The sequence below is a fragment of the Aethalodelphis obliquidens genome, unplaced genomic scaffold, assembly GCF_003676395.1.
Source record: "Aethalodelphis obliquidens isolate GAN/ISIS:26980383/991018 unplaced genomic scaffold, ASM367639v1 scaffold19, whole genome shotgun sequence".
In the NCBI taxonomy this organism is placed as follows: Eukaryota; Metazoa; Chordata; class Mammalia; order Artiodactyla; family Delphinidae; genus Aethalodelphis; species Aethalodelphis obliquidens.
This window is the reverse complement of record NW_020837963.1, coordinates 29,046,345-29,060,930: the sequence shown is the minus strand read 5'-3', so window position 1 is coordinate 29,060,930 and position 14,586 is coordinate 29,046,345. Positions and strand designations below refer to the sequence as shown.

The 14,586-nt window shown below is 54.4% G+C and overlaps 1 protein-coding gene across 5 annotated transcripts in view; it reads right to left on the bottom strand.

Annotated features, from left to right (window-relative positions):
* Positions 1 to 221: 221 nt before the first annotated feature.
* Positions 222 to 14,586, bottom strand: part of NFATC1 (nuclear factor of activated T cells 1) — a 101,729-nt gene continuing 87,364 nt past the window's right edge. For all 5 annotated transcript variants that reach the window (XM_027118813.1, XM_027118815.1, XM_027118816.1 and 2 more), the window contains one exon: positions 222 to 2,044. In XM_027118813.1, coding sequence (XP_026974614.1) covers positions 1,995 to 2,044 — 50 coding nt within the window. In that variant the 3' untranslated portion in view covers positions 222 to 1,994. The remainder of the gene's footprint in view (positions 2,045 to 14,586) is intronic.

The window sequence follows — 14,586 nt, the reverse complement described above, 5'->3', positions numbered from 1 at the left end:
TGGCGGGTCTCCTGTGAGCGTGGGAGGCCTCGCCAGGCTCCGTCTCTGGGCAGAGATGCTGACGGCCTCCCCGACGTGGAAGGAGGAAAGACACACCCCTCACACTGCTCAGCGGGAAGCCCCTCTTACAGACACAGAAGTACACGGACCTACAGCAGAGAACGCGCTTAAGAACAGAGAAGGATTTTCCACACGTGGGAAGAATCACTCTCAAACTAAGATTGTCCAGCAAAAAAATATTGCTTTATTGAATCGATTTTCTAACTACAAAGAGAGCTAACACAGTATCAAACACTTCCTTTCCATAGGACAGTCTCCCGAGAAATGTCTCATGCAACTCCTAGGAGGCTAAATGCAGGGCAGGGCTTCAGGCGGGAAGGCAGGGTCATATGTACACGAAGCCATATATCTTCAGCTCTTCACAGTAATGTGCAAATGTTACAAATATGGCTTTCAGATTTTCGGTTCTGTGACTTAAAAAAAAGTAAGACATGATCGTACAGAAGAACATTTTTAAAATAATTCTTTCTGTGGGAGAGCGCTTTCCCCACCAAAACGCCGAGTCTGGTGACAGGACTTGTCACCTCCCCCGAGGGTGCCGATTGGGCGGAGTTCCAGGAGGGGCCGTGAGTTCCTAAGGCACAGTCATCAGGTTAAACATGTTTTCGTTAAAACCATGCTTTTTGGTTACATGAAACGACAGGTCACTGCTAGCAATAACGCGTACTAAGCTGTTAAGGGTACAAAATGCAGTAGTAAAGCTCACACTAACCTATCTGGTAACAGTAACTAGTCTGGAAACACACTACAGTCACCACATATTAAACGCTGTTTTTGGTTATCGTTTCCTTAGATGAAGCAGAGTTATAAGGCTTCTGTGAAATAATAATCTTACAGCTGAACAAATATATTACACTCCTTCTGTAACGTTATTTATAGTTTCTTTCCAATTTTGCTGTTTGGTAACAGACGGTATTGTGGACGCACCTCTCCCGGCTTTTAAAGTGCTTGGTTAACTGCAGGAGAGGGAAACACACAGACCTCCCGGGGGGTGGGTGACGCCCCCTCGGAAGTGGCTGGGAAGCTGGGTTTGGAGCCTCAGGTGAATTTTCCAGAATGGATACTGGTTATTGCTGACATGGACGCCCTTGCTGGGCGAAGAGTGAGTATCACCACCTCCGTTATGCTTATACATAAATACACGGCTATAGATGTACACGCATGCAAATTCAAGATCCATCCCGAGACAGATAGATTTCTTTTTTTGTCCAGTAACCTACCTTGTGCTATTCAACTTACCTGTGCTATGTTCGAAGCCAGATTAAAAACAAAATCCTAACATGCTACAATGAACAGCCCTAAGGCTTGAGTAACACAGGGTAGGGAAGGCAGTCATGAAAGAGCTGAGATGACACCTTGGAAGAGTTCTGAAATGCACCAAGTAAGGCAACAGAATTGTATATTACAGCCCAGGAAAAGGTGAAGAAAGTAGGAAACGTGTTAGGTTTTCCTCACCATGCCCGGCTAGCCAGTATTCTCTTAATTTATACATAGGATGAAGCCTCATGACGAAATGTCTTTACAGCTTTTGCTCTTACAGATACTCTCCTGGTAGCCAGTTCAATGCTCAATCCCATGATGCCCGGCTGCTGCGGTCTGCTTAAATAAGGCACTTCCAGTATGAAATGCAGGGGTGCCTGAAGGGTACGCTTGGGGTCAGGCTGCCACGTCGGGTTGCGGTCACGAGGGGCGCATCACACGGTCTGTCTTCTGTGCTTCCCCTACCCACCCACCTTCGTCTCCTTCTTGAGATGACTTTCCTTCAGAAGATGGAGTGGTCTTTTCTTCCTTCCTTGAGCTACTTCTTTGTACGAATGATCTAAGCCTTCACTAAGGTGGAAGTTCCGAGTGGTACCAGGTGTGAGTTCAGTCTGTTGACTCAGTTGTCACCGTCGAATCAACACCACGCAGCTTCTGAGAGTCCCAATTGCCGACTACGAGTGGAGGTTGGTACTGGAGAGGTCGTTTCGTATTATCTCGTTTACTGCAAGAAAACAAAAATAGAGAGCATTAGAGAGACAGGACTCTGCACACGAGCTTACATAAATCACCAGAAATTCCATCAGTCAGTTATGTTCAGCCTGTGAAAAGGTGTCCCCAGAGGATGAGGTGTCCTGAGCCGGCAGGACACAGCTGCCCGGGAGCCGGCACTGTGATTCCAGACACCAGTTAGGCCTCGGCCTCAGGTCCCGACAACTGACCCAGGCGCCGGTGCGCAGCCTGTGCTCCCGCAGGTTTGCGAAAACAAAAGATAAACCCTGCAGCGGAAGCACCCCGGTGAAGTCCTCGCCCCGTGGGCCCCTCTCCGTGGCCTCGTGGTCAGACGGGCCAGGGCAGCTCGGGGAGGAGCGCTGGCCTCCCGGGCCTGGGCCTCCCTTTGTTCGGGGCTCTTCCTTCACGTCTGTCCCGTTGTTCGTGTCCACGATCGGCCTGTGATTTTTGGCAGCCGGAGGGGAAGTGAGAGGAGCTGGCAAAGGCCACGGGAGTGACCTGCACGGCATCTGCCCCCCATCACGGCACCAGATGGGGAAATGCTGCCCAGAGGCTGTCACCACCACTCGCAGGGCTCAGAGGTGGGGACGTGCCTGCGTCATGGAACTGCCTGGGCTCCCTCTACTGCCAGATAAACGTGTGTTTCTGCAGGGCCCCCGCCCAGCCCAGGGCGGCTTCCTGGAGCAATTAGTGGAGTGCGTTTCCCGAGCCCACTCCCTTCCCCAAACTGCCTTTCAACACCCCCCCCCCCAACTATTTTTAAGAATAACAATAATAAGGCCCAGCGGGGGAACCAGGAATTGTGTCACGGGAACTGATAACAGAACGCGCTGGCCCTGGTTCAGTCAGGAGCCCGCCCTGCGGACCCCAGACCCGGGCTCCTCCCGAGGGGCCGCCAGCACGCGGGAAGGGGGCGCCAGGCAGCGGCCTGCAGGGGACACGCCTGACCAACACGGCCGCCTGATGTGCACCACACGTCCTCTGCAGCCGGCCCTGCCTCGCACGGTAAACAGCGGAGGGACTGTGCTCACCCGGCCACCAAGGAGGCCAGGACGAGGCCCAGGGCGCGGGCAGCTCCTGGGTGGTGGGCCGTCTCTGTGCCACTCGGCCGCCCGGGGCATGGGGTGGCGGGACTCGGGCCACCAGGGCCAGAGCTCCTCTCCGTCCACACCTCGAAGAACGTCACCATGAAAGAACATTCTGACAAGAACACTCACAACGTCCCGGTCTCTTGGGGGTTTGGTCTGGGTCAGGACAGGCCGCACCTGCAGGCAGGGTGTCTCTGTCTCAGGCCAAGCGTGTGGAACGTACTAGAAAGATACAGTGTGTGTGTGGGGGGGACCCACACACGAGGTGTGACAGCACTGGCACCACAGAGCCCTGCGCCCTGTATTCACTCAGCAAGCGACAGTTTACAAGGTGCTTTCGTGGCCACCATCGCATTTGTCCTAAAGCAGCCTAGGCCGTGGGCCCAGCTGGGCTTCCTAACCGGTTCTGAGAAAAGCGAAAGGTTTGGGGCCACACATGGGCCAGAGTCCCTCCCACAGGGTGGCAGGTGCTACTGGGAGGGGGGAAGGGAGGCGGCGGGGCCACCTCCACCCAGAAGAGAAATTAGAGTCAAAACCTCAAAGCAGGCCCTGCACGGTGGGAACAGTGGTAAACAAGGTCCCACATGAAGAGGAGGCGTGAAAGTTCAATCGTACCACACAGAACTGGGGAATGCCTTCCCACTAAGGGTTTAGGACGATGAAAGTCCCAGAGCAGAAATCTGATTCTAGTAAGACCAGCAAGAGGGGTAGAAAAATGTCTGAGGGGTAATAATGACAGGAATTGGGCGGGAGGCCTGAGGGGTAATAATGAAGGGGATTAGGAGGGAGGCCTGAGGAGTAATAATGAGGGGGATTGGGAAGGAGGCCTGAGGGGTAATAATGACAGGAATTGGGAGGGAGACCTGAGGAGTAATAATGAGGGGGATTGGGAGGGAGGCCTGAGGGGTAATAATGAAGGGGATTGGGAGGGATGCCTGAGGAGTAATAATGACAGGTATTGGGAGGGAGGCCTGAGGGGTAATAATGAAGGGGATTGGGAGGGATGCCTGAGGAGTAATAATGAGGGGGATTGGGAGGGAGGCCTGAGGGGTAATAATGAAGGGGATTAGGAGGGAGGCCTGAGGGGTAATAATGAGAGGAATTGGGAGGGAGGCCTGAGGGGTAATAATGAAGGGAATTGGGAAGGAGGCCTGAGGGGTAATAATGAAGGGGATTGGGATGGAGGCCTGAGGGGTAATAACGAAGGGGACTGGGAGGAAACCTGAGGGGTAATGATGAAGGGGAGTGGGAGGGAGGCCTGAGGGGTAATAATGACAGGAATTGGGAGGGAGGCCTGAGGGGTAATAATTAAGGGGATTGGAAGGAGGCCTGAGGAGTAATAATGACAGGATTTGGAGGAAGGCCTGAGGGGTAATAATGACAGGAATTGGGAGGGAGACCTGAGGGGTAATAATGAAGGGGAGTGGGAGGGAGGCCTGAGGGGTAATAATGAAGGGGATTGGGAGGGAGGCCTGAGGGGTAATAATGAAGGGAATTGGGAGGAAGGCCTGAGGAGTAATAATGAAAGGGATTAGGAAAGAGGCCTGATGCGTAATAATAACAGGAATTGGGCGGGAGGCCTGAGGGTTAATAATGACAGGAATTGGTGGAAGGCCTGAGGGGTAATGACAGGAATTGGGAGGGAGGCCGTAGGGGTAATGATGAAGGGAATTGGGAAGGAGGCCTGAGGGGTAATAATGAATGGAATTGGGAGGAAGACCTGAGGAGTAATAATGAAGGGAATTGGGAGGGAGGCCTGAGGGGTAATAATGAAGGGATCTGAGAGGGAGGCCTGAGGGGTAATAATGACAGGAATTGGGAATGAGGCCTGAGGGGTAATGATGAAGGGAATTGGGATGGAGGCCTGAGGGGTAATAATGAAGGGATCTGAGAGGGAGGCCTGAGGGGTAATAATGACAGGAATTGGGAACGAGGCCTGAGGGGTAATGATGAAGGGAATTGGGAAGGAGTCCTGAGGAGTAATAATGAAGGGAATTGGGAGGGAGTCCTGAGGGGTAATAATGACAGGTATTGGGAGGGAGGCCTGAGGGGTAATGATGAAGGGGATTGGGCGGGAGGCCTGAGGAGTAATAATGAGGGGAATTGGGAGGGAGGCCTGAGGGGTAGTAAGGCAGCAGCAGAGTAGCTGAGAATCTTTTAGTTACTCAGGGTTATGCAGACCACAGGAAAAATAACATCTGTCTGACAAGAGAAAAGGGGAAGGAGCCTCAGAAGTGGGCTTCCCCCTACTACCCACTGGGGCACCTGAACCTCAGAGGGGGCGCCATTGCTCGATGTGTGCTGGACATTCTGGGCCCAGACGCAGGCCATGGCGTGGCTACTCTCTGAGTGAGGCTCGGCCCTGTCCTCCTTTGGCCCCGTCGGGAGCCCTCAGGACAGCGGCACGGGATGCGCCAGGGCAGCCGAAGCTCTTGCCCATCACGGCGGGTCAGTGGTATCTGACGAGCCTCCCTGAGGACAACCTGTCAGCTGGACCCACTGCTGTCCACACCTGGCAAGGTCAGGCTGGAGTCACAGGGTTTCATTCCTTTTAGGAACAGACTCAAGAACCACCCCACACGCACAAACATCCTCCAGCATCTTCCCTGAGCGCCGCGGGGCCTGAGCCGGGCAGCTGCCCAAAGTGAAGCTGGACGGCCAGGAGCCCCACGGCAGATGACGCTTCACACAGCGTCCACACGGCTGAGGGTGGACGCCCAGACCTCACTCTCTTCCAGAGACACAATCTGGACAGGAATCCTGTAGGGAAGCCATGACGGTCCCATTTCACAGATGGATAAAGAAAGACCACATCAGGGAAGGGCTGCTGAGGTGGAGGGGCCTTTGACGGTGGGCGAGGGCGCGAAGCACAGGGTCCTGGGGCCCCGCCGCCTCCCAGCCACATCCTATCTTCCCTCCGTGAGGTCATGGGTCCGAGCCCGTATCAGTCCCGGCCGCGGGGCTCTGTGTGGGTTATTTTGGGGGTGGCTTTCTCTCTTTGATATGGTTGTGCCGATGACACCTACGATTTCCCACGATGTCTTCTCTCTACTGATAATTTCCATCTTCTTATTCAGCTTTTCCACCGACACAGAGGTTTTTTTATCTTTACAGAAGTATTTTGAACTGCAGGTAACATGTGACCCTCACGGATCGTCAGGAACCTGAAAGAGGAACCTTTGCTCCGCTTCACGTCAGATGTCCTTGCAACAGGATGTGGTGAGCTGTTATACCACAATTTAATAAGAAGGGTTTTTTCCCTTATATTTAATTTTTCTCTAAAATGCTCCTAAGGTGGAAACTCTTGTTTTTTTTCTAAAACTCATGTGGCAGTTTGAATTGTTGTTTCAATCTGGGGTATGTACGCAGGGTGTTCTGTGTGTATCTGATACACACACACAAATCCACCTCTCTATATAAATCTGGAATTGAGAGAAAAGGAAGTCAGCATTTTTTAAAATACCAAAACTAACATGTACAAAGTACAGGCATAGCTTTTCACCTGTACTTGCATGACATTTGTAAATATCCTTCCTGACACTATAGAAAGATGTCTCTGCTATTCGTAAATGAGCATGTAAATTAACTAATAAGGTGAAACGTCCTTTTTAAAGTAAAATATTTGTACTTTCATATCTGAGTTTCTTCTTTTGAGCCCCCCTTTGAGAACAGTTGGCGTCAGAGCTTCACGTTGTAGTGAAACATCCACGGTTCATCTCTCAGGTTTCACGTGTGGGTTTTGTGTGACTGTCTTGAGAACAGTGCAAACCTAAAAGGAACTGTGAGTCCAAACAGTTTTTATGTATTTCTCCCCTCTCGACGCCTAACCTTTAAGCAAAGTGCTCCCACGTTTCTGAGTGCTTGGTTTCTGAATGCTAAACTAAGGATCTCAAGACATATCTTAAGGAACGAACAAACCACGGATTTACCCAACACCTACGCAGCCTTCAGCGTTCATTTCTAAGCCCTCGCACGTACATCATTCTTCATTCTGCAGCAACCCCTCGAGAAAGACAAGGCAGGCAGTGTGACGATGGAGGCCTGGCCAGTGGGAACGGGGCCGCTGCCCTTGAGTGACAGGGGAGAAGCTGAGATCGGGACTTGGGGCCGCACGCCCCGCGGCTCTGGGAGCTTCCAGGCTGCTCCCTCCCGGCTCCACGGGCAGATCCACAGGGCCGGCGTGAACTGCTCTCCTCTCAGTGCTCACCGGGAAAGTCGGGAAGGCGCAGGGGAAAGGTGGACGGGCACAGCCCAGCCCTCGGGACCCCTGCCTGTTCGTCCCCTCCTCCCGGGCCTGCCCCCACCCCCAGGTCCCTTCTGTCCCTGGTCCTCACGTCCTCCGCGGCGAAGCCGGTCAGAACACAGAGGCGAGGGGAGGCGAGGGCACAGCCACTGCTTTCCTTTCCTGTGCACATTTCTCTTTCAACAGAACAAAACATCAACACACCCACCAGCCACCACACACACACGGTGCTGTGTCTGAGCTAAAAAGACCTTTTCTTTCAGTCATTTTTCCTGTATAGCTTTTACGTGCTTCAGAAACTTTTTTTCAAAAAGGAGGACAAGTTGCAGGTGACCGAGGACTATTTCCCCTGCCCTGGGGAGCCACACGCCAGCAGCACGGCCCCGGCTCTAGAACTGACGGCAGATGAGCTGGTCAGTACCAACCTGCTGGCGCAGGTACCGGCGCCAGGAGGGGGCGTGCTGGCCGCTGTCGCAGGAACGTCACCCCAACGCCGCAGCCGCGCCAGCCTGTCACACGAGCAGCCCGGGGAGGCTCTGAGCGAGAGCTGCCCCGCGCCGAGGCACCTGGCGGGCTTCTCACGCTTCTCTTCTCACTGTTCTACCCGACTTGACTTGGTTTTCAGATTTGACATCCGAGCAGCAGCGGCCGGCCGTCGAAGCGCGGGGGCCGTGGCCTGCGGGGGGCCTCTCGCCCTCCCAGCCCCGAGGCGGGTCCTCACAGCCAGCGTCACGGCCTTATCGGTCCCAGGACTTTATCAGCAGCAGCCCCGCTTCCCTGACTCTAAGTGAAGAAGCGATATGTATGCTTCTGTGTTCGACTCTGAATAATCGGGACTTGGACCACAGTGATAATAACATCACTTTGCTCTGCGAGAGGAAAGAATGACTACGACGGAAAGCCCAGGGTCCTGACACCCAGCAGGTCCCCGACACCCCAGGAAACACAGGACAGCACGTGGTCAGAGTCAAAATATAAAGCAACCCCTACGGCGCGACAGAAGCCACAGAGGGCTTCAAGGTGGAGCTGTTTCTAAAGACGGCCCGGCCCGGGTTCCCTGGGCAGCACCGGGGCCCCGGCTCCTCCGACGCCAGTGGGCAACCTCGAAGCCAAGCATCCTTTACTTTTTCAACTTCTCTCAGACCTAAGTTCTTGCCATGTCCACGTTGTAGCATTCAAACCATCACTCAGAGACGTGTGAGCAGCCTGTGACCTTCCTTTAGAAAACCTGATACAAGGCCTTCGCCCTGAACACGCTGTGGGGAAAGTGCTGGACAAAGGCCACCCGTCCTTTCCTCATTCTGCCTCCAAAGCCCCCCTGAGACTGTCCTGCCCCTGTGGGGCCTGCAGGTTTTCTCTGTGACAACAGGAGGCTTGACTAAGGCCTCTTTCTGCCCCAAGAATCGGGGAACTCCTCAGTCATGTCAGAGGGAGAAACAGATTCCTCCTGGGTTAGAGTTCTGTGTGCTGGGAAAGGCATGCCCCCGCATCTTCCCAGCTCTGGGGGGCAGCTACTGCTCTGATTCTTACTTTGGATGGGACCAGAGAGGGCAGGAGACGCACCAGTGCTCACACAGCGGGGACGGCAGGGGCCTCCCTGGGGGAGGCAGCCCGGGCAGAGGGGCTGGCGACAGGGCAGCCCCTCGGTCTGTCGCAATGTGGCAGGATGGCCGCTGAGAAGCCTCCATCAGCGGGCTCGCCATCCTGCATGGGTAAAGGGAAGAGAAGTGCTCTAGCACCTTCTGGTGAACTTTCAATTTACCGACTGTCGGAAAAAGAGAAAACGACTGGGCGTGTGAGTGGCAGCCGCCCTGGTCTGCAGTTAATGCAAAGTCTGGGTTCAACCACAAGACACAAAGCGGGATGAGGGACAGGGCCACCTCAACTCTTTCAGTTTCCTTATTTCTGACAACGTGTGTGTGGATCCCTTTATTATCAGAACCAGTATCTGTGTAGGGTTTTCAGGTTAATGAGAACATCAGCCACGTCCTTTCGTTGGTCAGAGAACCGGCAGTGTCGCTAGTCTCTCATCGGACACAGCTGTGAGTGACGACCGGAAAAAGCAACGGGAAAGCTGCCTGTGCCTGGCCCCAGGCTGGGAGCGGGCGGTGGGCTCTGTCCCTTTCCCTTGTCGGGACCCCAGCAGAGACGTGGCCCTGCCTGCGGGGCTTGGGGAAGGAAGGGCCAGGAGAAGCAGGTGCTAGAACCTTCCGGCTGGCCTTCACACAGACACCATCCTAGTTTCTCAGGCCTGGGCTTGAGGTTAGAGAATAAGAAATCTAGTTCAGCAGTGTTAACCTAGCCACACTGTTTAATCCTCGCTTAGAAAAAAAAAGCTTAATTAACTCGGATAAGGACCATACTTTACAAATAATACCTTTGTGTGAATTAAAAAAAAAACATATTTGTTGATATAGCTTATCACACTAGCCAAATTCCATGATTACATACTTAACTACATACAACACACTTTAAAGCGTCTTTCTCTTTTCCAATAGTTATGTCAGTTCCAATAAGGAAATGAACTGTACTACGAATTTTTAAAAACTAACAGTATTTATCTGCTGCTACTTAGTAAACCAGCCAGCCCAGCAGGGATACTGTCATTCTTTCCATCTCTGGCTTTACAACGTTCTGCGATGCTGCTTTCACGGAGAGAACGATTTCTTTAAAGCATCGATGTCCTTTAAACAAGAGCAATCCAGGGAACAAAGAAGGTCTTGGCGATTCCACTGCGGGCCCCATAGAGCTCTGTCCCCATCCCCGTTCCAACACACCACCACACGCTGCATGAGGTACCACGATTCTTTCCGTCAAAGCTCACCATCAAATTAAACACTCTACAGAAATAAACGCATGGCACAAAAGCTGCGGTTACTTGCCCACTCCATTTTCCTCCGAGGGACAGAAAAATGCGTATTCTTCCAGAGGACAAGTCATCAAAAACATTTTTATTTTTAAGGGAAAGCCAGAATAGCTTTTTGAAGAGCAAAACAAAACAGGAAGGACATTCTTTCCCATTCTTATAACTAAAAGATAATTAAAAAAACTATTTGCTAACTTTCCCAGAAAATACACCTTTGGCTGAAGTTAGTATTGTAACCTGAGAGGATGATAATTTGGGTGGACAGAAGTAAAGATGTCTCAGGCCAAACCTCTTCTTAAAGAGCTAACTTCTAGGAAGTCTCCAGATGCCATGTGCTGCGCTAAGCCTGCAGATCTAACGATTCGTGGATAAGGAAGCCCCTTGGTGGTGGCTGGGAATCCTAATAGACGTACGGACTGTCACTGCGGCGACTCTGTTACCGCTGGGACACACGTGGCCCAGGTGATGGACACACGCCGTCCCCGTTTGCACTGCGAATTTACACTCAGTTCTCACTTCGGGGAGCAAAGTGGACGTGAGCTAAGCCGAGGTTCAACACGATTAAAGCCGCAATTCAGAGATCGGGGCACAGCCAGGGAAGCACGTGCTCCGGTGCCACTGGGAGGGGGCGCCAGCTCAGGTGCAGGAAACGTGAGGTGGTGGCTCCCGTGTGGGTGTTTAGTGTCTTGGGAAGAGGCGGCCTCCTGGCAAGTCCGCCTCCCCACAGGTGGGCCCGGGTCAGTCGTCTCCCTGGTCCGGTGGCCTCTGTGTCCACAGTGTGGCCGTACCTGGTCCACCAGCCGCCCCTGTCCACCCACCTCGGGAGGCGCTGCCTCCATGAGACTCTGGGCTGCAAATGGTGATTTTTTCACGAGCGCATCACAACTGCTGTAATTCTGAAAATGCAGAGTTGCAACATCACTAAAATCCTTTTCTGCTTTTCTTTTTTTTTTTCCAGAGATGCTTTGTGAAGCAGTGGAAAATAAAACAGTTTCTCAAGTTTCATTAAAAAGTAAGTTCTCGTGTTACCTCGGGTGTCCTGGACCTATTTCAGCCTTCACTTATTTTTATCTTTTTAATCATAATAAGCCACTGCCACGGGGCCTGCTATTTTTGGAAGGAGAGAATGGGACAGCGGAGGGACTGGATGACGACAAGTCACGGTTTTAATAAAATATGACCCTCCCAGCTGGATGCAGGCTTGGCTCTGATGGACACCATTGTTAGGTGGAGCTGCCAGCCATTAAAACAGAATAATTGTCCTACCTCCGTGGCTGCTTCCTTATTTAGCCTGAATACGCCAAATAGCGCAAACGCCCCGCGTGGAAACTCCAGGGCCCGTGGGGAGGGGGCGGCCACCTGACCGGGAGGGTCCCCTGGCTCGTCCCCCCTCCCACTGGTGTGTGCCAGTGAATGCTTTCCATGTGACCGGCGCCATTATTTCATCTGTGCCAAACTCACTCTGCTTTACTCGCTGGGGTCATTAAATCACCAACAAGCATTTTTCCAGGGCCTGCTCTGTGCCGCTAGAAAACACGCTGCCCCAGTGATGAAATTCCTATTCCAACAATTAACAGAGTTGGATAAATAACAACTTTAAAAGCACTTTAATTAAAAAATAAAATAGAATAAATGCACGCGGACGAGGAGCCACCGTGGGCTGGCAGGTTTGCCCCCGTCACCCGGCTGCGGGAGCACAGGCCCTGCTCTGGTGGCGGGCACGTGACGTCAGGGCGCCCTAAGGCCCAAGACACACACCACGTGGCTGGTCTTACTTTGTGGGGCGTCAGAAGGGACAGTGAGGTCAGACACGCCCACTCCGAGTCTGGGGCACTTGGGCCCCCATGGGACCCGACCCCCCACCTGGTGCCAGTTTTGGTCAGAAGATGCTGCTCGTGAAGGAAGCACAGGAAGACGCTGGGTTCGCAGGAAAAGAAACCACACCTCAAAGCTAACTGTGACCTTGAACTAAACCCTCACCTCACCCGAGCATCATCGGTAGTTCTGTTAGGTGTGATCGTGTCAAAAAATGGCCACTTAAAAGGACGCCTGTCGGACTTCCCTGGCGGCGCAGTGGCTAAGAATCCGCCTGCCAATGCAATGGACACGGGTTCGAGCCCTGGTCTGGGAAGACCCCACATGCCACGGAGTAACTAAGCCCGTGCAACACAACTACTGAGCCTGCACGCCACAACTACTGAGGCTGCGAGCCACAACTACTGAAGCCCGCACACCTAGAGCCCGTGCTCCGCAACAAGAGAAGCCACCGCAATGAGAAGCCCGCGCACCACAACGAAGACCCAGCGCAGCCAAAACAAATGGAAAAAACAAAAAGGATGCCCGTGTCTGAGGGACACAGGGTGAAAGATGCGAGTCCGGGACTGATTTTTAAACATCTCGGCACGAGGTGGCAGATGCAGTGACAGTGCCCTACTACCCCCCCCGCACCCGGCCTTGAATCAGGGTGAGGGGCTGCGCGACCCTTTACGCTGTCCATTCTGCCCCAGCAGACATCTGGAATTTTCATAATTCAGCAACAGCACCACGATCAGAGAGAAGCTGGGGACGGGCTGGCTCAGCACCCACGGTCCTGCAGCGACAGGGACACGAGGGCCCCGCGCTCTGCCCGGCCATCACCCCCACTCCCCACCCCCGGCCATGCCCGCTGCCCAGGCCGGGTCCTCGTGCCGCCTGAGCTGGGAGGATGCCAATGCTTAGGCCCACCCAGACCCACTGAATGTTCTAAGTAGATCCCCGAAGACTGCATTTGAGCCCACGAGAGTCTGGGGGTCCCTGGGCTAGTTGGGGGATGGACAGGGGGCAGACAGGAAGCCTTCGGTACCACACAAGAGATTTACCTTAAAGACGATTTTCCAGAGCTGCTGCCGTAAAGGCCACGCCTACACCCCTGTGGACAGAAAAGCACACTCTTCTCACCTTCAAAATATTCTAAGCTATCGTTCAAACCGTTGAGAAGAGGTGCTGCACCACAGGCCCTGGGCAGCCCAGGGAGGGCACAGCTGCGCTCGGCCACTGGGCGCAGCCCGGCTCCTCCGGGGCGCTGAGAAAAGAACTGAAGTAACGCGCAGAGATTGTCACTTGTATCGGTATAGTTTGCAGGCGATACTGCTTTTAAAGCAGTATTTTAAATTATTATTGGTGCAACTCCCCGTTTCCTAGACTGAATTCCTGCGAGACCACCTCCACTTAGGGTGCACAGGCCGCGGGGGGAGGGGAGAGGGCCGCGAGCCGACGACCGGGCCTCACTGTTCCCTGCGGGGTCGCGCGAGCGCACCATCCTCCGCCGTCCTCCCCGCATGCGCGGGGCCTCAGGCCCACTAGGGCCGTGCGTCCGTCAGGGCTCCAGCTCTGAGAGCGCTGGGACCGCAAGGCCTCGGCTGTGGGAGCAGACGCCGCCCTGGGCCCTTCCCACGTCCCTGCCCAGAGCAGCGCTCGCCCTCCGCGGCTAAGGAGGACAGTCCGGGCGTGGGTGTCGTCCGGGCCCGGCATCGTCGGGGCGGCTCTGGAAGGACAACTAGTAATTTCGGGGCCCGGTGGCTCGGGGCAAGGCCGGCAGCGGGGGCGCGGCGTGGACACCTTGGCTGTTCACAGGACAGCGCCTCCAGTTCAATTTCAGCAAAAGGTCCAAACCATGGCCTCGGGAGCCCTGCGCACCCCCGCGCGCCATCAGGGGTGCGGGTGCACGCTCCCGGCTCCCACGCCGTCCCTACGGACTCAGACATGGCCGCCACGCGGTAGCAGGGCCCCAGCCTTCTCCTGGGCTCCACCGTCCGGGTCCTGAACATGGCGGCCGCCCCGTCCGCCTGCTCGCACGGGTCACCTGCGCACCAAGCGCCAGTGCCGGCCAAGCGCCCAGCGCCCCACCCGCGGCCGGCGCGAGTAGGCGCAGGACGGACGTCACGGAGGGTGCGCAGGGCCCGTGCCTGCAGCCCACCTGCCCCCCGGGCAGCCCCCAGCCCGTGCCGACCGCTCCCCCGAGACCAGACGCCAGCCCACTTCCGCCGCCGCCTCCGTGCGGCCAGTCTGCCCCTCCTCACGGCTCCGAGGCCGCCTTGAGGGTCACGCTGTACCTCTGAATGCTGACAAAAGCAACCGACAGCAGATCCTGTTTGCTCACTCGGTAAAGATCTGAACAGAAAAACCACAGACGGCGTGAAGAAAGTGTGCAACACCAAGCCGGCAAATGACTCAAAATTAGCAAATTTGGAAAAAACAGGCCGATAGACAGGGAGGCGAGGAGTCAGAAAATTCGGGCAACTGAGACAGGCCCCACAATCCTCAGGACACACTGACCTGGGGGTAGGAAAAAGGCAAAA